Source organism: Chiloscyllium punctatum, chromosome 8 (assembly GCF_047496795.1).
Source record: "Chiloscyllium punctatum isolate Juve2018m chromosome 8, sChiPun1.3, whole genome shotgun sequence".
In the NCBI taxonomy this organism is placed as follows: domain Eukaryota; kingdom Metazoa; phylum Chordata; class Chondrichthyes; order Orectolobiformes; family Hemiscylliidae; genus Chiloscyllium; species Chiloscyllium punctatum.
The window spans coordinates 74179357-74205908 of NC_092746.1; the positions used below are offsets into that span (position 1 = coordinate 74179357).

Below are 26552 nucleotides of genomic sequence, written 5' to 3' on the forward strand. Positions count from 1 at the left end.
CTTGATAGAGGTTTATAAGATGATCAGGGGAATAGATAGAGTAGACAGTCAGAGACATTTCCCACACAACAGTGTTACAAGGGGACATAAAGTGAAGGTGAAGGGTGGAAGGTATGGGGGGGATGTCAGAGGTAGGTTCTTTACCCAGAGAGTGGTGGGGGTATGGAATGCGCTGCCTGTGGGAGTGGCAGAGTCAGAGTCAGAATCATTGGTGACCTTTAAGCGTCAATTGGATAGGTACATGGATAGGTGCTTAAGCTAGGACAAATGTTCGGCACAACATCGTGGGCCGAAGGGCCTGTTCTGTGCTGTATTGTTCTATGTTCTATCATGGGTTCAATTCCTGGGTTACCATGATGGACTCTCATTCTCAGCCCTCTCCCCTCGCCTGAGGCATAGTGACCCTCAGGTGAAACTCACGATCATCTCTAATAAAACAGGATCTCTGGGATTATGGCAACTTTACCGTTAACTCAAAATTCAAATAGAGTCATACACATGTACGGCACCGAAACAGACCCTTCAGTCCAACTCATCCATGCCGACCAGATATCCTAACCTAATCTGATCCCATTTGCCAGCACCCAGCCCATATCCCTCCAAACCCTTCCTATTCATATACCCATCCAGATGCCTTTTAAAATGCTGTAATTGTACCAGCCTCCATCACTTCCTCTGGCAGCTCATTTCACACAGGCACCACCTTCTGCGTGAAAATGTTTCCCCTTAGGTCCCTTTTAAATCCTTCCCCTCTCACCCTAAATCTATGCCCTCTAGTTCTGGACTCCCCCACCACAGAGAAAATACTTTGTCTATTTTTACTGTCCATGCCCCTCATGATTTTATAAGTCACCCCTCAGCCTTCGACACTCCAGGGAAAACAGCTCCAGCCTATTCAGCCTCTCCCTGTAACTCAAATCCTCCAACCCGGGCAACATCCTTGTAAATCTTTTCTGAACCCTTTCAAGTTTCACAACATCCTTAATAGGAGAGAGGCCAGAATTGCACACAATATTCCAAAAGTGGCCTAACCAATGTCCTGTACAGCTGCAACATAACAACTCAAATCCAATACAGGAATGCAGACCAAACACCTTCTTCACCATCATCTCCACTGTAACTCCACTTTCAAGGAACTATGAACCTGCACTCCAAGGTCTCTTTGTTCAGCAATATTCCCCAGAACCTTAGTCTGCTAAGTCCTGCTCTGATGTGCCTTTCCAAAAAGCAGCACCTGACATCTGCTACTAAGTTAAACTCCATCTGCTAATCCTCGGTCCATTGGCCAATCTGATCAAGATCTATCTACGTTTTTATCAAAATAGATTCAAAAATTTGATTGCAGTTACATTACGTGCGCTTTTTAAACAACTGTGTTAAATAACTTACTAGGCCACAGGTAAGTACATGCTTGCTCAGAGCTATGCTGTGTTCCATATTTAGGAAAATAAAGGAAGTATTCTTTACCCAGATCTTGGGCTCATAGCAATACACGTAAGAGGCCTAAACTTTGTCCATGGCTGCCATTTCAACATTCGCTTTCTGGAGGAATCCAGAGTTAGAGCCACTAGCAGTATCAGATGAGTTCATTAAAGTCAGGCCTTGGAACTCCCTGCAATCTACAACCAAAGGTATTACATTTTCTGACCCAAAAGTGGAGCTTGAAGATGTAGGAATACTCCTCTTGACATGAAAGTTAATGAAAGTTAACCACAGTTCCAGAAGATTGAAAGCGGCCCTATTTTAGCCTCCAGTCAAATTGGGTGAAAGAAGGCCTATTTGATACAAGAGAGGGACAGAATGTCTTATCATTTAACGAACAACGAACAAGTTATACTTTGAAAGCAAACAAGCCTGACAGAAATAGATAAGAAAAGCATGTAAAGAACAGTTCTCTCTCACTGCCTACCATTGGTTGGGGATTGAGGGGTAATGATGATGAAAGATTTAAGGGTAATGCAAGCAACAGAGAAGCCTGAGGGGCAATTTGGATGTGGCCAGATGGAAAGTTAAGAGACGGTAGGAAAGGTTGAAGTTAATGGGAAAGTGAAGTTGGAGGATACAGAATAGAAATAGACTGGTGGCTCTTAGTGAGTACGTGACAGGGTGCGGGGGGGGGTGGGGAGGGAGGCGAGGCAAGCGCAGCTGGAAGAGACAGAAATGAAAGTACTATTAAGAGCAAGATTTTATTGACGACTGCCTAAATTTACTTCTTTCTCAATGATACCAGGTCACCTAAGTGGCCATAAAAATGAGAAAAGGGAAGTGGGACAAAAACAGAAATTACTGGAAAAATTCAGCAGAATACCTGAAGGAGACTCATTGGAGTCATAGAGATCAGCACAGAAACAGTTCCTTTGGTCCAACTCGCCCATACTGACAAGATATCCTAAATTAATCTAGTCCCATTTCCCAACATTTGGCCCAAATACCTCTAAACCCTTCCTATTCATATACCCATTCAGATGCCTTTTAAAAGTTGTAATTGTATCAGCCTCCACCACTTCCTCTGGTGGTTCATTCCATACACGCAAGCACCCTCTGCTCGAAAACGTTGCCCTTTAGGTCCCTTTTAAATCTTGCCCCTCTCACCTTAAACCTATGCCCTCTAGTTCTGAACATCCCTAGCCTGAGAAAAAAATCTTGACTATTCACCCTATCTATGCCCCACATGATTTCATAAACCTCCATAAAATCCCCCCTCAGCTTATTCAGCCTCTCCCCATTGCTTAAACCTTCTGACCCTGGCAAATCTTTTCTGAACCCCTTTCAAGATTAACTGCATTTTTCTATAGAAAAGAGACCAGAACTGAATGCAGTATTCCAAAAGTGGTCTAACCAATGTCCTGTGCAGTCACATGACCTCCCCACTCCCATACTCAATGCACTGACTAATAAAGGCAAGCATGGGCTGCACGGTGGCACAGTAGTTAGCACTGCTGCCTCAGTGCCAGGGACCCAGGTTCAATTCCCCCCTCAGGCAACTGTGTTTGTGGAGTTTGCACATTCTCCCCGTGTCTGCGTGGGTTTCCTCCGAGTGCTCCAGTTTCCTCCCACAGTCCAAAGATGTGCAGGTTAGGTGAATAGGCCATGCTAAATTGCCCATAGTGTTAGGTGAAGGGGTAAATGCAGGGGAATGTGTCTGGGTGGGTTGGTCTTCGGAGGGTCGGTGTGGACTTGTTGGGCCAAAGGGCCTGTTTCCACATTGTAAGTAACCTAGTAATTATACCATACACCACCTTCACTACCTTGTCTCCCTGTGACTCCACTTTCTAGGAACAATGAACCTGAAACATTAACCCTACTTCCTTTCCACAGATGCTGCCAGACCTGCTGAGTTTCTCCAGCAATATCTGTTGTAGTTTCAGATTGCCAGCATCCGTAGGTCTTTGTTTTATATTCAGGAGAAACAGAAGCAAGAGATGTGGAGACAGCAACGGCAGCGGAAAGAAAAATATCACAAAAATTTTCAGATTCAGCGCATGCAAATGAATCAGAGAATCAATGCACTGAATAAACAAAATTAACCATTTAATGTTCAATTGTAACCCCCCAACCCTTACCTTTTCTTCCGGTATTGTTTTCTCTCCTCTTGCAGCTTGGCCAGTATTTCCTCCTCTTCATCATAACTGTGACAAACAAATGGTGAATTACTTCATAAATAATTATGCTCCTGGTCATTTATCATCAGCAAAATTCGTTTGAGAAATTCGTTTCAGTATTATATGTTTATTTTTGTTATTTAAATTGACATAACTTAACATAGTTTAAACATTTAGTCAAAGCAAATTATGAGCTACTTTCATAGAAACGTTCCTCATTGTTCCCATCTTTGGTTATGACAAGATTTTTCCGAAATATGACAAAAAATGGAGTGGATCAAAAGATTTGGCCAAGCTGTTTACAAACTTTATATCGTGGAATCATACAGCACAGGAAGATGCCATTTGCACCAACATACAGGAATCAGCTTTCTTGAAAGAGCTATCCAATTGGATCCAACTCCTTGTTGTTTCCCCAAAGCCCTGCAATGTTCTTCCTTTCAGTCTTCATACAATTCTGTTTTGAAAGGTTCTATTGATTCAGATTCCACCAATATGGCAGAGCTATTGTACACGACTATATGCATGCCAAGTAGTGGATGTTTCAACAGAGTTAAATATCCCCAAAACAAGATTTCATAAAGTGCTGCAATCCTTTCACACCCTATCATCAATGGTAGTGGACAATTATACAAAAAAGGAGGATGCTCCATGAACATTATGATCTTCAAGTGTGGCAGAGCCCAGCACATGAACCTTGGAAGACAAAACTGATGTGTTTACAATCAGCTTCAGTTAAAAGTATTAAGTTGATGTCCATCTCCTCCAGAAGTCTCCATCATCACCGAAGCTAAGCTTCAGCCAAATTGAATAACCCATGGGCTATCACAAAACAGATCAGCGTACGTGACAAAGCAAAGACCCTAGCAATGAAGAGTTACACTCCAGAGTTAGCTGCTCTCAGGCCTAATTGTCCTGAAACAACATTTATCGATTCAACAATGTACAGAATTGTCAAGGTATGTCCTGACATCAAAAGCAGAACAAAGTCAATCCAGTCAATTATTAACTGAGTTTCAGCAGCAAATAACTCACCCCCTGACTCCCCAAAGCCTTTCCAGCAATCACCAGACACAAGTCAGAAGCAGGGGTAAGAATGATTCTCCACACATGAAGTCTTCACCCACTGCAACTCACATGGATTGGAAAGGTCACAGCTAATTCATAACCATATTACAAATTTGGAACATTTTACCCAGACGGTTATTATGCCTTTTACTCCATCTCAAAGATTTGAATCTAACAATGTGATAGATGAGCTAGACTTCCAACAAAATTAGCAACTCAAGACTGGGCATCCGTGTTTGGGCTATCAGCACCAGAAATGTACTCCAACACAATTCCCAACCTGAAAGCCTTGCATATTCCCTCTCTAGCTTTACCATCATGCCACAGGAATCAACCCTGGTTCAACGAAGAGTACACATGGGCATGGGAGGAGCAGTACTAGTATAACTAAAACGGAGGTGTCAACTTAGTGAAGCCTCAACACTGCAGCACTTGTTGCTTATACTGTTTAGCGCACACACGATACACTGAGCTAAACAATTGCACAAAAGATCAGATCTCAGAGAAAAGGATCACCCAGTAAGGACAGGAATAACAAGGAATTCCTCCTCTCAGAAAGGAGAAATCTGTAGAATTTCTTTTACCACAGAAAGCTTTAGTGGCCAGTTTAAGTATATTCAAGGCTAATTGATGATTTTTTAAATCAGTAAGAGAATCAAGGGTTATGGAGAAAAGGCAGGAAAGTGGAGTTGAGGATTTTCAGATCAACCATCATCTCATTGAATGGCAGAGAAGACTTGATGAGATGAATAGTCAAGATTAGAGTGGTGCTGGAAAAGCACAGCAGATCAGGCAGCATCCGAGCAGGAAAATCTATGTTTCAGGCAGGAGCCCTTCATCAGGAATCAGGATTTCGGGCTCCTGCCCGAAACATCGACTTTGCTGCTCCTCAGATGCTGCCTCACCTGCTGTGCTTTTCCAGCACCACTCTAATTTTGACTCTGATCTCTAGCATCTGAAGACCCCACTTTTGCCTCAATGAGATGAATAGCCTATTTCAGATTTTACTCTTTGTGGACTCTGCAATCTTGCTGCACCCAATTATGAATAGCGGTCAGTAATTCGCTTGATTCACTTCACATGACATCAAGAAAGGGCTGAAGACACCAGATATTAGAAATGCCCAATATTTGGCAAAGCTTTTCCACCAATTAGTCCTGACAACAATCCAGTAATAGTACTGAAGTAGTAAGCTCCAGAACCAGTTGTACCTCTTGACAACTGGACAAGTGCAGCTGTAACACTGGCACCTAACAGACAATGTGGAAAATTGCCCAGGAATTTCCTGACACAAGAACAGGACAAATCCAACCGAGCCAATTACTGTCCCATCAATCTACACTCAACCATCAATAAAATGATGGAAGCTATCAAGAGAACTAGCAAGTCGCACTGACTTAGCAATAAATTACTCACTGACACTCAGTTTGGGTTTTACCAGGGTTACAAAGTTCCTGACCTCCAGCAGTCACAATCGTTCCCTCCATCAATGCTCAGTAGATGAAATATGTACCATCTATAAAATGTATTGCTGAAATTCATGAAGGACCCTCAGACAGAACCAGTGTCACTGAATCAAAATTCTGGAACACCTCCATAATGGTGTACCTACACCAAAAGATCTGCTATGGTTCAAGCAAGACTCACACCACCACTTTCTCAAGGCAACTAGGGACGGATAATAAATGCTGGTCCAGCTAGTGTCATCCATGTCCTATAAATGCATTTTCCAAAAAACATTTACAAGGAATTAATAGCCTCAGTGGTACCACGATTTCTGACTTCTAGTTAGTCGAATATTTGCTTTGCCGACATGTTTAAAACTGTTCTCTCTTCTCTATAGTCTTTATCACTATCCTCCATTTTCTCGATTCACCCACCCCCCCCCCCCCAACCTCTGCCACCACCGAGTGTCTCTCATCCCCCTCCAACCTCTCTCTAGTGAAGCCCCTTTTTTCCCTCATCCCTCTTGCAGACACATTCATCCCCTAGGAGCCAGGAGACAGGAGACAGCACTCCCACCATCATTCCCCAACCTTGGCAAAAGACCCCTCACAACTTTGGAAGAGGCCCAGTAACACCAGATTTGACGCAAGGCTTGCCTATCTCCTCAGTATTCCCACCCACAGGCACAATTCCCAGCTACAGCAAAAAGCAACACAGAACTTGCTCATTGCCAGCACTAGCAGAGGTTCCTAGCAGAGGATGTTTCTTTCTCAAATTTAATAGGTTCACTGGTGATCTTTTTTCAGATTGGTCACCTGTGTGCTTTAATTCTTCTGAACGTGTTTGGGCATAAAGTTTGCAGGTCTCTCTTGTACATTTTAAGTGCTGATTGAAAAGTGTGATGAAACATTTTTCACTGGTCCAGATGAAAGTGATTCCAAAAGTTTTACAAGAAGTTCAATACCATGTGGGATAGAACAGCATACTTGATTTGCACCCAGGGACCATCTTAAACAATCACTCCCTCCACAACTGACACTTTAGTTTGCATCATCTACAAAAAGCATCCTTCAAATCTGTGGTCTTGAGCTCCTGAAAGAACAAAGGCAGAAGTCATGTGGGAACACAACCACTAGCAAGTTTCCATCCAAGTTTCACCTGGGGTACCAAATAGAGGAATTGGTGGAAAAGCTTTGCCAAATATTGGGCAGAATGCATATGGAATGCAAAGGAAGTCAGACTCAGACAGATAAAATGTGAGTTCTGGGTCATGAGCAAATAGATTATAAAAATAGGGAGCAGAAAGTATGATCAGATTTGTAAATGAAAATAAATATTCTGAACATTGCTCTGGGAAACAGAAAGGCAGAAAGTCAGCAATGTGAAGACAAGGAACAGGATTTAGAGGATAATATACAATAGGATAGGATAATTTAGGATATAGGCTAAGATGATGTTTTTGATAAAATTCCATTTTGCAGCAAAAGCAGATTGTACGAAGCTGGCAAAGCATTCATTGGAGTGACTCAAGACGTGACAAAAAGTGAATAGAATTTTAACAGCAAAGGGAATACAGGCAAACAATTTTCATAATAGCTCTGCTCCAGTTCAAACTACTGTGGTTAATTAAATGCACTGGAACCTGCTTAGTTTCCTTTAATTAAAAAGCTGATATTAAAAGTAATCTGTGGAAAGCATGCAAGATCTTGTCAAGACATTTTGGGGAAATGGCATTTAAGGAAAGTACGTTCATAGCATTTGAACCAACTGGGAAACTGGAAAGAGTTGAATGAAGGTAGAAAAAAAAAGCAAGTTATAGCATTAGCAAGTGGCAAAAGGAATATAGTGATTTAAAATATACAAAAATCACTGAAACACAGTTCTAGTGGGTGTAATTATACACTGTTTGTTCCTCACACTGTTACTTGTTCCCTTATTCCCCATTTGAATTACTGCATAAGAAGTCTAATATTCAACTGTTTTCAAATAGGGCCTAGATGATTCACCACCCATTTTTATTTTCAATCTGTTGATAAAGCAACTCATAAGACCACTTAACTGCTCAGTTTGTGTTGAGCCAAGCTATGAACACAGAATTTATGCAACAACATCTAAGTAATGTGTGCTAGACCAGCTTCTTCTATGGAGCTTCATAGTATTTATTTGTGCTATGTCAGTGCTCCAATGAACATGCAATTAACCAGCTCAACAAAGTGAAAACTGGTCACTCATAAATATTATCGACGTTTTTTTAAAAATGCACAGAATTTTCTGCCTTGACAACAATCAAACAGCAAACATATTGAATCTTACATCTTTGACATAACTAATAAGGTTTATAAAACCACGAGGGACATGGATAGAGTAAATAGACAAGGTCTTTTCCCTGGTTTGGGGGGAGTCTAGAACTAGAGGGCATCGATTTAGAGTGAGAGAGGTAAGATTAAAAAAGGGACCTAAGAGGCAACTTTTTCAAGCAAAGGGTTATGCATGTAAGGAATGAGCTGCCAGAGGAAGTGATAGAGGCTGGTACAATTACAACATTTAAAAGACATCTGGATTGGTTTCTGAATAGGAAAAGTTTAAGAGGGAAACGGGTCAAATGCTGCCAAATGGGACTAGATTAATTTAGGATATCTGGGTGGCATGGATGAGTTGGACTGAAGCGTGTTTCCATGCTCTATGATTCTATTATTCTAATGAAATCAGACTTTTCAGTAAGCATCCTTCAAAAATGTTGAAGGACAGACTTATCAACTCAATTTCTGTTTTGTAATAGTAGGTCTGTGCCTGGCAAGGATTTATTGAATGGTCTGGACATAATCCTATTATAGAAAAAATTATTATCACTTAGCATAGTCTGTCAACATTATATTAGCAAGCCAGATCTGCAAGACTGACATATAAATTCAGATGTTTTCTATAGGCAAAATATTTGTGTAACTGTTGGTAATGTGGCCATTTTTGCTGTGGCATTCTGTTTTTAAATGAAACTTATGGTTTTGAGAGCTGTCAGTGACTGGGACTAGACTGTGGTGCATACACAGAATACTTATGAAAAGATAAATTACCTGAGGGATTTTCTCTTGCAACAACGACATACGTTCTTCTTGCAACAGCAATAACAACAGCAACACACCAAAGGCAGCAGAATGAGTCCTCCAACCACAGACATTGCAATGATCAAACATTCAAAGTTTACTGCAGAAAAATAACATTAACAGAATTCAAGACGAGTAACTCAGCACTGTGATCAAAAATGTTTCAAAATGACCAAAATGCCTCAACAACTAAGTCCCAACAATTTGTTCTTACTATTTGATCAGGCTTTCCAAATATACTGTTTTTCTATCATAGTTTCCCATTATAAACAGGAAGGAAATCAAGTACAAGAACCCAACATAAAAGAAGTGGTTATCAGAGGTTACAGAATCTGCATGGAGAAAGAAGATAAAAAGGACAAGGTTCTTTAATCTGCTTTGTTGCAATTAAAAAAAACTGATGAAGGAGGAAATCAAAACCTAAATGTATAAAATAAGTTCTGAGATTTATTTATTCGAATATTCCTACAGAGGTTTGTATCTTATTCACAAAAGCATGGCATGAATCTGTAACTCTTACTCGATTCGCAGAAGTGGCTCCAAAAACAGAACACGTAGTATCCTCTGATCACAAGTGAGTTTAGAGTGTGAGCACCAATGTTTCCTTTAATTGTTTGCAGTTACAATAATACAAAAAAAATTTGAAGCCAGTGCCTCAGAAGAGGTGGGTTCTTTTTTTAAAATATTGCTCAAAATTACATTTTTTTTACTTCTGAGAATGGTAATTCAATCTACTCTGCAATTGCTTCCAATAATCCTCCAAGTCAACTGCTAGAAGACTCTCGGAAGCTCAGAGGAACAGAGAGATCTTGGGGTGTTTGACTACAGAACCCTGAATGCAGCAGGGCAGTTAATAGGGAGGCTCTGGTGGCATACATGTCTTTATCAGTTATTGCAAAGATCATAAGAGCAGGGAGGTTATTTTGCAACCATGAAAACAATCTGGTTAGGCTATAGATTCAATGCTGCATGCAGTTCTGGTCACCACACTAGAGGAAGAATGTGACTGCACTGGAAGAGGTGAAGAGGAGATTCACCAGGACATTACCTGGTTGAAATAATTTAAGTATGAAGAGAGGATAGGCTTGGGTTGTTTTCTTTAGAGCTGAGAAAACTGAGAGAGTCCTGATTGAGGTGTGTAAGATTATGAGTGGCATGGATATGAAACAGCTGCTCCCCTTAGTTGATGGTCAACAATGAGGACGCATCACTTTAAGCTGAAGGGCAGGCAGTATAATGGGAATTTGAGGTAAGTTCTTTTCACCAGAGGGCCATGGGCATCTGTAATGCACTGCCTGGGAGAGTAATGGAGGCAGGAAACCTCATAACCATGAAGTAGTATGTGGATGAGCATTTGAAATATCACAACATTCAAGCCATGTGACAAGTGCTGGGAAGTGGGATTGATGTAGATAGGCAATGGTCTTTAGCCTATTCTATAATGTGTGGCTCTAAGATGCACAGAAATGACCCCCAAGTGATGCATTTTCACTTTTTCCCTCACTCTGTTGTCAGAAATAATAGAGTTGTGCTCACCACATCCCCAAAGCGAATATGATAAAATGGGGAGGGAGGGGAATCTGATTATTGTCTGGTGTCTCAAATTCTGACATTGTAAGCTCTATCCTTGCTCTGCTGTCATTTAGCATTGGTAAATTAAAACACAAGTTGTGGACATCCGAAATAAAGATAAGAAAACATAGCCGCAAAGTTCATTATTGAATGTTTAAGATAAACGATTTCGTAATGTGTTTTTTTTTGTCATGATATGTGCTGCACTCGAAGGTCAGTCACATTCTTCTGATCCATCTGATAATTCAGTGGATGGTACTGTAATGATTTTAGTCATGTTAGTCCTTTATTTGGTACAGAATCTTACAGAAAAACACAAGGCCAATCTCTAAGAACATTATTGTAAAATTTATTAACTTAGTCATAAATTTCAAAACAAAGAATGATTTCATTTGACTTTTTAAAAATCGAAGTCAGGTCTACATGGAAAACTCTTCAATCATCTACAGACTTCTCCAGTTTTCCTACAACTCAAAACATGCCCATCGAGTGAAAAATATAGACATTTTTGGATTCCCTCTGCTCAGACCCAAAGGAATCCAACTGAGTCTATTGAGGAAGACACTAGATCATTAAAAGCCTCAGAAACCAATTCTGGAGAGATTAAAAGCAGTAAAATTGTAACAGTAGAAACTTTTCCAAGACTGCAGGTTTGTTTGAAATGCAGTTCTGCCACCTAGTGTTTTTTCTCTGTTTATTAACAAAACCAGTCAGCAAATATTATTTCACTGACATACTCTGCTGTGTTACATATTACTGAGTTAAACAGATAATTGAAAGCAAAAAAAAAGTACATTTGTATACTTAAAAAAAATCTCTTGCTCATTGGAAATAACAATTTCTTCTCTATTTAAGCAACTTACTGGTGCCAGTTGAGAGACTGGGCTAGACAGTATCTGAAACTTCCATGTGAACAATTTTTCCATATCTGAAACTTCCATATGTACAAATGACTGGGGAAGGAGTAGATCATTCATCTTCCTTGAAGTTCAGTGACAAGATACATGTGAGTATGCGTGCCCCTGTACTAATTCCAAGACATATGAAGAGACTGAAATTCTAAACAAAAGAAATTGGACCAATCCAAAAGGTCATTGTGTGGAAGAAATTCCAGACATTATATTAAAAGCACTTCAGGAACAGGCTGTATGCATCAGGAAGCAGCATTACTCTCAAATCCCAGATGGCTTTTATGTCATACGGGATAAATCTGAATGCTTCCACATTTCTTCCATTCTCAACTGAATTATTACCCAATCAGAAAAGTGTTGATTAGTTGGACTTATCAACTGAATATCTTTTGTGAGGCAAGATTTAAAACTTTAACATAGCATTGAAAGAAAAAAAACTTGGATTTTACCTTGCACAAACTTAGAAAGGAAACATGTTCAGATACTTTATTGAAGCTACTGTACTGGGCTGACATCATGTTGCATGCCTAAATCCAGGAAGTCTATTTAATATTGTACATATGAAAAATTATCTCTGAATCCTCTAACTTTACTCCTACTTCAACGTACTACAAAATGAGCTCACTGGACTTGCCAGGCTTGGACTGCTGACATAGTCTATAATGCTATGTACTGTATAGTATAGGCCAACAAGTAAATAGGTTATTCACAACATTCAACAAAATATAAGATCTCGCGTGAATCCTCGAGATACATATATGTGCACAATTCCAGCCATGTCTCAGAAAATTTAAGAATAAGTTGGATCTATTTTTAACTGTCAGTATTGGACATTATTTAATCAATGGTGACAACATAATCTCTAGCATACACACTAATGATCTGTATCTGTTAGGAGAAAGTGAGGACCGCAGTTGCTGGAGATTAGAGTCAAAACATGTGGTGCTAGAAAAGCTCAGCAGGTCAGGCTGCACCCAAGGAGAGTGGAAGTTTCGGGCATAAGCCCTTCATCGGGTATTCCTGATGAAGGGCTTATGTCTGTATCTATTAGTCTTCTTGTAAAGATAATGACAAATCCACAAACCCTAAGCAGGCTAAAGGAACTATGAAGTGTGTCCCTCTTCAAACAATTGTCTTAACCTGGGCTTTGGGCAAGCATGTTGTCAGACCTTGGTATCTGATATTCTGCTAGGCTTTTTCACGTTAGAAAATTTGCCATCCTAAATTTATTCTGCTCAAGCTGTCACTCTGATTAGTCACTACAGATCTATGGCACACATAAAATGCTAACTGACTAATTTGATTGACTGTAAAGGTGATACAAGTCATCAGCTATTCGTTCAACAAGCCCACTCTCTCTGAGCTTCACATTAATGAGAGGACAGTGGAAGAGATGCATGAGAGAGGAGATACAGAGACAAAGACAAAGACAATTCCTGGAATGGCGGGACTATCATAAGCTGAAAGATTGGAGTGACTGGGCTTGTATACACTTGAGTTTAGAAGGATGAGAGAGGATCTGAGACGTATAAGATTATTAAAGGATTGGACACTCTGGGGGTAGGAAGCATGTTTCTGCTGACGGGTGAGTCTGGAACCAGAAGACACAGTTTAAAAATTAAGGGTTAGGCCATTTAGAACAGAGTTGAGGAGAAGCTTCTTCACCCAGAGAATAGTGGATATATGGAATGCTGTGCCCCAGAAAGCAGCAGAGGCCTTCTGGATACTTTCAAGAAAGAGATGGATAGAGCTCTTAAAGATAGTAGAATCAAGGATTATGGGGATAAGGCAGGAACAGGACACTGATTGTGGATGATCAGCCATGATCAGAATGAATGGAGGTGCTGGCTCGAAGGCCAGAATGGCCTACTCCTGCACCTATTGTCTATTTAGTGTTGTGTTTGCTGGGGGTGAAGACAAGGCCAGACAGAGGGGCTTGAGTGAAGAAATTTCTGGAGAAGGCAAAAGGAGTGATTTGGGAAGCAGAGGGATGTTGTGATATCTTTAGGTTTGCTTTTACTATGATGACTTCAATTGCCCATCTATTTTCTTCTCTTCTCTCTCTGTTGTTCCTATTATATTTTTATAACTGGATTTTATCATGGGAAATTTTGTGGGTGTCCTCTGTTGTCTCCCTTATTTTTGTTCTCTTTCATTTTTAGTCACTAGTAAGGGTGACATGGAGCCAGGGATGGGTGGATTGCTTATCCTGACTTTGCCTTTTATTGTTGACTTAAGGATCATGTCCTTGTTTCGTTTTTTTTTGCCCAAGGCTGAGGCACAGTCTGGGCTTGAAGGGGCTGTGACGGAGGGGTTGGGTAGGGGGAGTGTCCCCATGGGAAGAGGGGCAGAAAAGAGTCTTCCGTTCAAGGTTTTATAGTTGTTTTTCTTTGTAGTTTTTTGGTAGCAATTGTTGTTTGTAGTTATGATGGAGTAGTTTTTGTACACACAATTTTGCGGCTCTATGAATCTTTATTTACTTATGCTCGATGCATTGTAAGCAGGGTTCTCCCTTCCAGGGGTTCAAGGGTCGCTGAAAGGGGATATGGCTTGTTAAAGTGCCTTGTTAAATGGTGCACCTGGAACATCAAGGGAAGTCGTTCACCTGTTAAAAGGAAAAAAGTGCTTTCTAGCCAAGAGAGAAAAGGTTAATATCGCTCTGTTGCAGGAAACCCATCTTGATGATGGGAAACGTCTTAAGTTACAACAGGGGGGTTATGACCGGGTATTTTTTTCATCCTTTCCTACTAAAAGTAGGGGAGTGGCGGTACTTAGCCAGAAAAACCTTCCATTCACATTATTAGAGCAGGTGAAAGATGAGCAAGGGCAGTTTGTGATACTCAAGGCCCTGATACATGTGGAGGAATATGGAATTTTAAGTGTCTACTGTCCTCCGGCACATCCCCTCAAATTTTTGGTTAGCACCTTTTCTAAGTTGAGTGCATTATTATATGGGGGGGATTTTAATTGCCTTTTGGACCCAACAGTGGACAGAATGCCTAGTGGGCCCCCAACTATTTCTTCACAGGTCAAGAAGGTGACTGACTTATGTGAAGAGTTGGGGCTGCTGGACATTTGGAGATGCCTTCACCCTACAGGCAGGGACTTTTTTTCAAATGTCACATAAATGTCACACGAAGATTGATCTTTTTCTGGCTACCTCGGCCCACTGGATTCGATTATGGGTTGTAAAATTGGGAACGTAGTTATCTCTGATCAAACAGCGGTATATTTGGAGGTTAAGGCCAAACGTGAGGGGCTAGGTTTACGGCAGTGGCTTCTGGATCCTTTTCTCCTTAAGGATTCCAAATTTGTGGAATATTTTTTCAAGGAGTTTCAGGAGTTCTTGAGTATCAACTCAGACATGGCTCGTAGTCTGTCTATGCTATGGGAGACTGCTAAGGCCTTTGCGAGGAGTTTAGCTATTTCCTATTCAGCCAGTCAGAAATGACAAAAGGGGGAACAGCAGTGTCTACTTGAGACACGGTTGAAAGCCGCTGAGGCAGCAGCACATTTTATGTGGCCTTCAGTGACGAAGCTACAGCCAGTCACAGCCCTCCTGGATGCCTTGAATTCAATACTTACACAAGCTGCAAAGAAAGAACTTGCTTTTGCTAGACAAAGGCTGTTCAAGTATGGGTATAGGCCAGGGAAGTATTTAGCATATCTGACCAGGAAAAAGCATGCTCGCCAATCCATTAGTGCAGTTAGAGACAGCGTCGGGGTCCTTACGCCAAAGGATTAATGAGACTTTTCGGAGTTTTACTCTGAATTGTATCAGTCTGAAGGTTGCGAGGACAGGAATGCTAAAATGGAAGCCTTTCTTAAGAACCAGGACCTCCCAGGGGTAACCTTGGAACAGGCCTCTCTCTTTAATGCCCCCTTGACAGTTCAGGAAATATAGGAGGCAGCTAAGCAACTCTGTAGTGGGAAAGTGCCTGACCCTGATGGTCTCCCAAGTGAGCTTTATAAGAGGTTTATAAGAATTCTATCAGGGCTGATGTTGGAGATGTAATATCACTCCTATATGCATGAATGCCTACCACCATCTTTGAGAGAAGCTAATATTCTCTTAATTCTTAAGAAGGGGAAGGTTCCTGAGGATTGTGCCTCATACACGCGCATCTCTCTTAAATTCAGATTTCAAGATTCTGTCTAAGATCTTGTCACTGAGATTGGAGAAGGGTTGCCCCATATTATTAAAGAGGACCAGACAGGTTTTATAGGGGCTGTAGGTCTTCTAATAATATTAGAAGGTTGCTGAATATGGTCCACATATGTCAGCAACAATCGATTCAGGGATTGGCGATTTCCTTAGACGCAGAGAAAGCATTTGATCAGGTGGAATGGCCGTATCTCTTTTATGTCTTAGAGCAGTTTGGGCTGGGTGGGATCTTTGCTAGGTGGGTGGAGGTTTTATAGCGCTACCCTCTGGTCGCGGTCATCACCAACGGGTGAAGTCTAGGAACTTTAGGATTGGTAGGGGGTAGTCATCAAGGCTGCCTCTTTTCACTGTTGGGTGTTTATTTTGGTGATAGAGCCACTCGCAGAGGCCATTCATCAGAATGTCCACATAACCGCTCAGGAAGTGGCATCGAGGGTACACAAGATTACACTGTACGCAGCTGACGTCCTTCTGTTTTTAAATCAAACCCAATGATCTCTGTGCCCCATCTGATACAGTGCATTAATTATTTTGGGGCTATTTCAGGATACAAGATAAACTTTGCAAAATCGGAGACTATGCCTTTGGGGAACCTCAAGCAAGTGCCAGAGACTGGAGGTGGCCTTAGATTCCCTTTTAAGTGGTGACAGGCGGGGTTCCGTTACCTAGGCATTTTTATGACCCCCGTGTTTGATCAGTTATTTCGGACTAACTTTGCTCACTTGCTCGACAATATTAGGCAGGATTTCCAGAGATGGGAGGCTCTTCCAATTTCATGGTTGGGCCAAATAGCTCTCATTAAGACGAATATTGCTCTCGTCTGCTTTATCCCATGTGTATGCTCACTACAATGTTTCCCAGGTCAACGCTGCGGAAACCTATGGGTTGGTTTAGTTCCTTTGTCTGGCATTGTGGGCGGCCCCTCATCAAAATTACTAAATTGCAGTTGCCTCAAGGATGTGGAGGAGTTGATTTCCCACACAGCAGGAGATATTAATTGAATTCGCTGCTGTCCTTTGTGTGCAATTGGCAGGTAACGATCTGGATTAAAGTAGTGCTGGAAAAGCACAGCAGTTCAGGCAGCATCCGAGGAGCAGGAAAATTGACGTTTCAGGCAAAAGCCATATTCCTGATGAAGGGCTTTTGCCCGAAACGTCGATTTTCCTGCTCCTCAGATACTGCCTGAACTTCTGTGCTTTTCCAGCACCACTCTAATCTAGAATCTGGTTTCCACCATCTGCAGTCCTTGTTTTTACTTCGGTAATGATCTGGGCTCAATATGGCAGGATAACGAGGCCTCCCAGGCAAAGTGCCCTCTTATTAACCGGTTGTCCAGGGATAAGATGAGGACAGTTATGGACTACTGCTGGAACCGCACTGTTATTGGTATGGTCAAGGCATGGAGGGCGATGCATCAGAGTGAGGGTTGCTTATCCAAGATATCACCACTTACGTCCATAGTTGGTAATGCTGGGGTTCCGACCAGGGATGATGGACTCAGGGTTCAAATTATGGGCAGTGAGAGGAGTTTCCAGTTTGGGAAACCTGTTTGAGGGTGAGGTTATGATGTCTTTTGAGCAATTGAGCCGCAAATATGGGTTACCCAGCAGAGATCTTTTCCATTTTTTTCAGGTTAGGGATTTCATCCAGAAGAAGACTACGCTTCTCACTAAGCTCTATAAGCCCGATACAGAGAGGTTGTTGCTATGTTCCATAAGCACTCTCTCAGTTAGTGCCCTCTATCACCTGCTGGGAAGCAGGGCCTGGCAGGATATTAACCGGTTATGTGTGAGGTCTGGGAGCAAGAGCTAAGAGTGGAGATCTGTTCTGAAACATGGCAGGACATATGCGAGTTCGTGCAAAAGATCTCAATCTGTAAGAGGACATGCGCTAGGCAGTTAAAAGTTCTGCACAGGGTTCATCTGGCACTGGACTGTTTGGCAAAGTTTAAAAAAGGGGCATCTTCAGTGTGCCCCAAATGTAAAATAAGTGTACGTACTCTTACCCATTGCTTCTGCACAGGCTCCATGGCGGGAGAGATAGGGAGGGTTTTGAGGACTGAAGTTAAAGTAGACCCAATATCTCTCCTCTTAGGTCTACTGAATTTATCATCTTTAGATGGGCATGGGAAGAAACTATTTAATATTCCTACTGTGCACGGAAGAATATTCTGATGAACTGGGTGCCTGAGAACCCGCCGGGCTGGCTGGGATGGCGGAAATTAAATATGGAGCACATTCTCTTGGATTTATTTTTACAGACATGGTGCACCACACAACAGACCTTTTTTTAGAAGACATGGCTGCCTTTTGAGTTAGTTGGATACAGATTTGTCTGCTATCTTAACGAGGGCATTTGTTTAACCAGGATGGTTAGGTTTGCTGAGCCCTGGTCCCTGGAGGGGGGACTCCTGAGTTAATACAAGTATATGTACACAATACTCCTGCTCTTATGTTTGGGAAGTTTGCGCCGAGCATTGCTATTTTGTGTTTTTGTGTGTTCTTTTGTTTTTTTTTCTTGTTTTATTAGTCACTTACTTCTTTATTGGTGTTGTTTTGCACAGTGTTAGGTTTTGTTTTGTATTATAGGATAGGTTAGCAGTTAGTAGACTGTAGGTGTATTATAATTTGCATTTTTCTTTATAATATTGGCATTTATTATTTGTTATATTTTCAATAACTTTATATTTTTATAAAGTCAATTTTTTTTCTTGCTAATAAATATGTTTACAAAACAAGAACAATATTTGGAACCCTTTATACCATATGAATGTTATCTAACAGTCTGGGCATCACTCCAAAATTGAAAAGCCAATGCCCAAAGAACTTCACTACAATGATTCCTCCTCCCTTAAACTGATGCACACCTTCAAAATCCTAATCCAGTTGCATAACATTAAACAAAAGTCTACAAAAATGATCAAGTTCAACTTCCACAGTATCTGAATTATAATTAAATGCAGTAGACATTATGGGAAAAATTTTTTGGGAGCAGTGGTATAGGGTGGAGCCATGCACTAATTTGCAGTAAACCCTGAAACCCATGTTTCCCCATATGCAGTTAAGTCCCCATTATCCAGATCCCAAGCATTCAGAATTCTCATGCAATTGGCAATTGAGATTCAAAATAGGAATTCCAAATAGGCATTTACTGCTATTAGCAATTGGAAGGGGATAATGGATCAGATATGTTATTAAAGCTCATGCAAGACTGACCCTATCAATAAAGAGAGATTGACCTATTGTGGCCAGGTTTACTGGTTTTGGTTCTGACCACTCATTTTTAAAATGTACATTCATCCTGTGGCAGCAACAAGTTGCGTTCTCCAAGTCGCCTACTAATCTTTCTCATGTAATCGAGAAATTCAGCTAACTGGAATTTGCCATTTGTGTGTGCTGGATACCAGGGAGATCACTCCATTATGGAGTTTATACAGCATGTGACCTTTGGACCCGAGTGACAGGGTGCCTTCCAATCATGCCTGGTATTTTCCAAAGTACAGATCGTGCTTCCATCACGTGCGCTTCATTAATGCAAATCTGCTATAACGCAGTTAACGAATTGGGTCACTGTTTCTAATGCGCAGACTTTTAAAGATTGTGTTGATTATATCACGATTTTGGCCCATTAGATTGAATGATGCTGCTATTATGTAAATTTCTTAAAAAGCAGGATTGCACAAGAACGGAACTACCAAATTACAGTAGAACCGCCTGTAGTCCAATTTGGTTTATTGAATCCTCAGCCCAAGCAAGGTCTGATCCCATCCTGAAGATGGAAAGGTTGGAAAAACTTTGTTTTGTTCCAAGGTTATTCTCACCTTGCTACAGTTTTGAGGTTTCCCTGAAGACTGGGACACCCAGCTGGCTACAGTAAAACTTTGAAAAGTTAAATTGAGGCTTCCAATCTCATGAAAAGCACCAATTTTTCAAGTGGTTGCCTGCCCCTTGACCCATCCCACTAAAACTTTATGAGACTTAGCTGGTTTCTTGTCATGCTTGAAGATTGCCATGCTTGAACAGTGCCATTCAACCAGGTTAAAATCACTCCTATAATTCCGGAATCAAAGGAATAAATTAAAACTAATAATCTGTACACAAGGCTTGATTAGTAATGATGCTGCCTGCATTAATCTAGAGAATGGAATGATCTGTAAGCAACTTCGCAGTCATACTGAGACCTGTGAAGAGGTCTAGCAAGCTATTCAGCCACATCTGCTACAAAGCATAACAAGTTCTATTTGAAAGGCATCCTCACCACATAAAATGGCAGCTAGAAAGAATACTGAATGCCAGACTTGCTAAAGACCCCAATTTCAGGCAACAAGTCTAAAACAGTTAAAACTACAAAGCCTTATCAAGGCATATGAACTTGGATCTTGATAATGAATTCAGATTGGTATCCTTTGTTTTATTATACTTCAAATGGTGTTAGACAGTGATCAGAATAATTGTTGCATTTAATTCAGGACAACATTCCATCTTTTGTATAACATCATACCTTTAAATAGGAATTGTATTCATGTCAAAATGTTACCACATATTTATATATAAAGTGAAAATGCATGGTATATTCTTACCCCAGCAAACTCCCCAACGAGCTTCGTTTAAAGGACATATTGAATTGGAAGGAATTATAGTTTCAACAGGATACTTCATGCAACGTTGATCAACAAAACACCAGAGGCACTGAAAGACAAAAGTTCAAATGTGTGTTAAAACTGTCCATGACCAAGTAAACTGAACTTTTATGAATGCAATCTGTGCCATTCCATACTCACATCTATCATGCCTTAAATTTGAATCACTTTTCTAAACTAAATACACAAGATCTACCACATTTAAGTTAAACATGTAAAGATTTTTTTAAAATAATAGCATGATCCACTTTACATATAAAGAACGTTCCAGTTGAGGTCAGAAATTTTACGAGGAAAATGAGAACTATACAGCTCAAAAACTAGTGTTAAAATTAATTGAAAACTTTAAATTATTTTCTCAAGTTCTTTTTTTACTGTTTGTAATCTTTAATGTTAAACTCCAACTAAATTTACAGTGTATATCCTTTAAATAAAATCAAAGAGTGCATTTTTGACCATTCCATTCTAGTTCATTTGAAGACCAGGACTACAGGTGTGTCCTCCTGTAAGATGCAGGATGCATCAAACTTAGTTTCTTTAAATAATAAAAGCTGATAGTGGAGAAACAGAGTTAATGTTTTGAGTCAGATATGGCTCTTCCAACATCTGCAGTATTTTGCTTTTATTTACTTTTTAAAAAATCTGACATCTACTAAAAAGCTTGAAGTGTTTCAAGGTGTGTAAAGATTCTAAATGGAGTAATCCAGGATAATTCTGACAAGGTTACTAATAAATGCAAATCCACAGTCCAAAATGTTTCAGTCATTACATTGCAACTAAGATTGAAAGTTCATTTCAGATAATAAAGGAGTAGGCAACTGAAAGTACAGGACTTTTGCAAGAATGGGTTTTAATTAGCAGAGAAGTATTTTTGTTAGGAAAGAATGGGATTAGCTGTTTCTCTTGTTAGGAGCAGAAAATTGTTTCTAAACATTTCTAAATATAAATCGTATTTATAGCGAATGAAATGCATCCTGTAAACATCAACAGGAATAAATAAAGAGTACTGCTACAATGTTGTCTTTACAATGCAAGTACCTTGAAAGCTGATAAAATTCTCCAAACTGGGCTTTGAATTCTGACTACTCTAAGTTTGATGGGTGTTATCTGTTTACATTCAGCATCAAAAGTAAACCGATACCAACCATCTAGGACAAAGAAACTAATCTGTCAAAACATTAAATGAATGGTTATTTGATAGGTTCAATTAAATTAATGTCACTGCAATTAAAGGTAATTTCCTTTTTTTCAAAATATTCCTAATATACATGAAGGAATCTCAGTGTGAAATAAAGAACACTTACAGAAGAAATCAATAAGTAAACACATAAGCAGGTGAATACAATTGCTGTTTCAAATTATTGTTATGGGAAAGTCAACCTGTGACTTTTAAAACTAAAATGACACATTTGATAAGATACCAACTGTAAATGTTTGCCATTTGAAGACCAAAGAGCATCATGCAAATTGCAATGGCAGTAGATGGAATCTGTCAGATTCAGATTTTCAAAATTGAAATCAACTGATTAAACGATGTTATGTGGGATATGTTCATGAGGTAAGAATCCTTGGCTGACAGATTGTGGAGATCAATTTCTGAGATCAGCACAAGAATGTTACAGTTACTGATGTCGTTGCTAACTACAGACCATTTTAAGGACATGATCGTGATTGAAACTTTATAAGCAAGTTGTTCTTGACATCTACACTAATGAGTTTCATACTGCTAAAGAGCCAAATTATTTTACCCCTCCCACAGATGAATAAAGACGCAAACTATAATTTCAGGATATTCATTTATAAATTGATAAAAATTGTGATACTTACACTGACATTTTCCAAGCACTCTTCACAAGATGTATTTGTAAAATCTGAGCAATCTATACAAAAGCAAAGAAAAACTAGTGGCAGAAGGTATGATTTTGTTTTCATTAGTTGTTTGAACATGACATCAGAAGAAAATTAGAATTCCTACTAAAATAGGCATAGAACATAGAACAGTACAGCACAGAACAGGCCCTTCAGCCCACGATGTTGTGCCGACCATTGATCCTCATGTATGCACCCTCAAATTTCTGTGACCGTATGCATGTCCAGCAGTCTCTTAAATGTCCCCAATGACCTTGCTTCCACAACTGCTGCTGGCAATGCATTCCATGCTCTCACAACTCTCTGTATAAAGAACCTGCCTCTGACATCCCCTCTATACTTTCTTCCAACCAGCTTAAAACTATGACCCCTCGTGTTAGCCATTTCTGCCCTGGTAAATAGTCTCTGGCTATCGACTCTATCTATGCCTCTCATTATCTTGTATACCTCAACTAGGTCCCCTCTCCTCCTCCTTTTCTCCAATGAAAAAAGTCCGAGCTCAGTCAACCTCTCTTCATAAGATAAGCCCTCCAGTCCAAGCAGCACCCTGGTAAACCTCCTCTGAACCCTTTCCAAAGCATCTACATCTTTTCTATAATAGGGCGACCAGAAGTGGACGCAGTATTCCAAGTGCAGTCTAACCAAAGTTTTATAGAGTTGCAACAAGATCTCACGACTCTTAAACTCAACCCCCCTGCTAATGAAAGCCAAAACACCATATGCTTTCTTAACAACCCTGTCCACTTGGGTGGCCATTTTAAGGGATCTACGAACCTGCACACCAAGATCCCTAGCTTCCTCCACCTTATGTAAGCTACCTTCTTCATTTTGATGGGTTCAATTAAATTAATGTCACTGCAATTAAAGGTAATTTCCTTTTTTTCAAAATATTCCTAATATACATGAAGGAATCTCAGTGTGAAATAAAGAACACTTACAGAAGAAATCAATAAGTAAACACATAAGCAGGTGAATACAATTGCTGTTTCAAATTATTGTTATGGGAAAGTCAACCTGTGACTTTTAAAACTAAAATGACACATTTGATAAGATACCTTTATCTTACCCCTTCTTGCCTGTCTCAGAGGGACATATTTATTCATCACTCGCAACAACTGTTCCTTAAATAGATTCAACAAGTCTGTAGTGCCTTTACCATGGAGCAATTGCTCCCAGTCCATGCTTCCTAACTCAAGTCTAATCGCATCATAGTTTCCTCTTCCCCAATTAAATATCCTCCCATTTTGCCTAATCCTCTCCTTCTCCATAGCTATGTAGAATGTGAGGCAATCGTGGTCACCATTACCAAAATGCTCTCCCACCACAAGATCTGATACCTGCCTTGGCTCATTTCCGAGCACCAAGTCTAGAATGGCCTCTCCCCTCGTCGGCCTGTCAACGTACTGAGTTAGGAAACCGTCCTGAACACACCTTACAAAAACAGCTCTGTTCAAATCTTCTGCTCGAAGGAGGATCCAATCAATATTGGGAAAGTTAAAGTCACCCATTACAACAACCCTACTACGTCCACACTTTTCCAAAATCTGCCGACCTATGCTTTCTTCAATCTCCCTGCTGCTATTGGGGGGCCTGTAGTAAACCCCTAACGAGGCGACTGCTCCCTTGCTGTTCTTAATTTCCACCCATACTGACTCGGTAGGCAGATCTTCCTTGACAATGGAAGTTTCTGTAGCTGTGATACCCTCTCTAATTAGTTGTGCTACACCCCCTCCTCTTTTCCCCCCCCCCATTCTTTTTAAATGCTCTAAACCCTGGAACATTCAGCAACCATTCCTGCCCCTGAGAAACCCATGTCTCTGTTATGGCCACAACATCATAGCACCAGATAGTGATCCATGCTCTAAGTTCATCACTTTTATTCATAATACTCCTTGCGTTAAAGCAAACACACTTTAACTGATCCCTTGGTTCCTTCCCAGGAAAATCCTTCCCACTAGCTGGTCTACCTCTTGCTATTGCTACATCTGCGTCAACTCTCACCTTCGGTATACAGCTCAGGTTCCCAACCTCCTGCCATACTAGTTTAAACCCTCTCAAACTACTCAAGCAAACCTTCCACCCAGGACATTGGTCCCCTTCCAGTTCAGATGCAACCCGTCCTTCTTGTACAGGTCCCACCTTCCCCAGAAGGCATCCCAATTACCTACATATCTGAAGCCCTCCCTCCTACACCTACTCCTAAAAGATTGGATGATTAGGAATATCAATGGAAATTCAGACGTTTGACGTGTATTAACAAAAACATACAAGTGTCATTGTGAGATAGAATTCCTCTTGTGATTATCCACCCCCTGTCTGGAACAACTGCAGTTATTCTACTATGGGCTTAAACATCTTCAAATCAAAGAATTTCAACAAATGGTTCAATGAAACAACACTAGACCAAGAAACTACACATTTAGTCTCCATTGTAGTCGCTGAAATGTAAATTGAAACCAGTGTCTGACATGGTTTTGGAAGCTCTCCCTTTTATCAGTTATTGGCCTTTATATCCTCTTAAGTGAAAACTTCATCAAGTTGTTCTTAAAATCTGTATTCTTCTACTTGAACCTGTCAACCTTCCCACAGTAGTAGACATGGCAATTGTTATATTCATCACAAACAAGCATTTTATAATTAAATTATTACAATCTAAGTAAATTAGAGCATTGCTGGTATTTTTTTTTCTAATTCTGTCTCAAATTAGAAATTTCTTCACAAAAAACAAAGTTAACTTACTGATCTGAAAACACTATCACATATAGAAAGCAAATGACACGACAAGGCTAACACTTGACATGGTGAAGAAGTATGTTTACATGATAAACACTCAGTATGTGGAATGTACTATCTGAAAACATGGAGGAAACATCTTCAAAATAAATGTTTAAGAGAGAATTTAAAAGTTATTTCAATGAAAAAAATGCAGGGTTATGGGAGAAAAAAGTGAGGTCATGGGAATAGCGAGTTGCTCTTGCAGAGATGTTGACATAGGGTTGACAGGTTTTCTATGTTGTAACAACTCTATTCTCTCGAAGAAGTATTCAACTAGTGGAGGAGCACACATGGGGGCAGTGGGCACTACTGGGGTGATGTTAGGGCACTAAAGTAGGGGGTAGGTGCGTGTTGATGGGGGATGCTAGTGTGAGTAGGTGGAAGGGCGCTCATGGGTGAGTGCGTTGGGTGATACTGGGGTTGTTTGCCAGTGGTTGGGGGGGGGGGGGGGGAGAATGCTGGGGGGGGGGGGGGAAATGGACAGGTCTAAAATGTGCAGGAGGATGCTGGGAGCGACCTTGGACGCAAGTGAGGGGGGTGGGTGCTCTTTGGGGGTGGGACTGGGTGACATCTCGAAGGTGGGTGCGTCAATGTCTAATATTGAAGGGGGGGGGGGGTGATATTGGGCGCTCACTGGGGGGGCGGGGGAGGTGAAGGCTCTCCGCGGGCACGGAATGACAGTTGACGACCAAGAGCCGGGAGAAGACGGCGTTCTTACCTCGCATGGTCGGTCCGAGAGTGACCTGGCTCCCAACGGGGACCATAAACAGTACAAAGAGGAGGACAAACATTTGCCTCATTCCCACCAACATATTTTCGCTTTCCTTTTCTGAGCGGCCGAGAAAACCCCGCCCCAAGCAGAGCGGTGCGCAGGCGCCAGCCCCACATCCAGGGTGTCAGCATGAGAGCTACTGCTAATGCAGCAAAATTATATTCCTCATTGTATAATGTGTGTGTGCAATGGTGCCATCTGCTCAGAAACCTGAAGTGCCAGTGTGAAAGCTCTTAAGTGCTACAGATAGAGTACTCAGCAGGTCAGGTCTTACCTGTGGACACAATGAAATACAGTTAACCCATCACCTTCCTTCAGATTTCAAGGTGAATGTGAAAGCAGGAGTGTCTCACTGTCTCAGTGGAGCCAGTTATATTTCCAGCTTGTACGCTGATCTAAAAAGCCAACTCGAAGCTTTGAAAACAAAAACAACATGCTGGACATTTCTCAGACAACATCGATAGCATACAATGAAAAGAACTGTGGGCTGCTGGAGATCTGAAACGAAAACAGAAATTGCTGGAGAAACTCAGCAGGTCTGGCAGCATCAGTGGGAAGGAAGCAGAGCTAACGTTTAGAGTCCAGTGACTCTTCATCAGAACTGGCTCTCATGAAAAGTCACCAGTCATGAA

At 40.8% G+C, this 26552-nt stretch overlaps 1 protein-coding gene across 3 annotated transcripts in view; it reads right to left on the reverse strand.

Annotated features, from left to right (window-relative positions):
- The window catches only part of LOC140480652 (pituitary tumor-transforming gene 1 protein-interacting protein-like), a 74124-nt gene extending 48099 nt beyond the window's left edge, over positions 1–26025 (reverse strand). For 2 of the 3 annotated variants that reach the window (XM_072575809.1, XM_072575810.1), the window contains exons 1-5: positions 25867–26024; positions 22332–22384; positions 20445–20553; positions 9188–9317; positions 3564–3629 (exon numbers count right to left, since the gene is read on the reverse strand). In XM_072575809.1, coding sequence (XP_072431910.1) covers positions 3564–3629; positions 9188–9317; positions 20445–20553; positions 22332–22384; positions 25867–25960 — 452 coding nt within the window. In that variant the 5' untranslated portion in view covers positions 25961–26024. Of the gene's footprint in view, positions 1–3563; positions 3630–9187; positions 9318–20444; positions 20554–22331; positions 22385–25866 lie in introns of all 3 variants that reach the window. The other variant, XM_072575808.1, reaches the window with a different exon arrangement.
- Between the last annotated feature and the right edge of the window lie 527 nt (positions 26026–26552).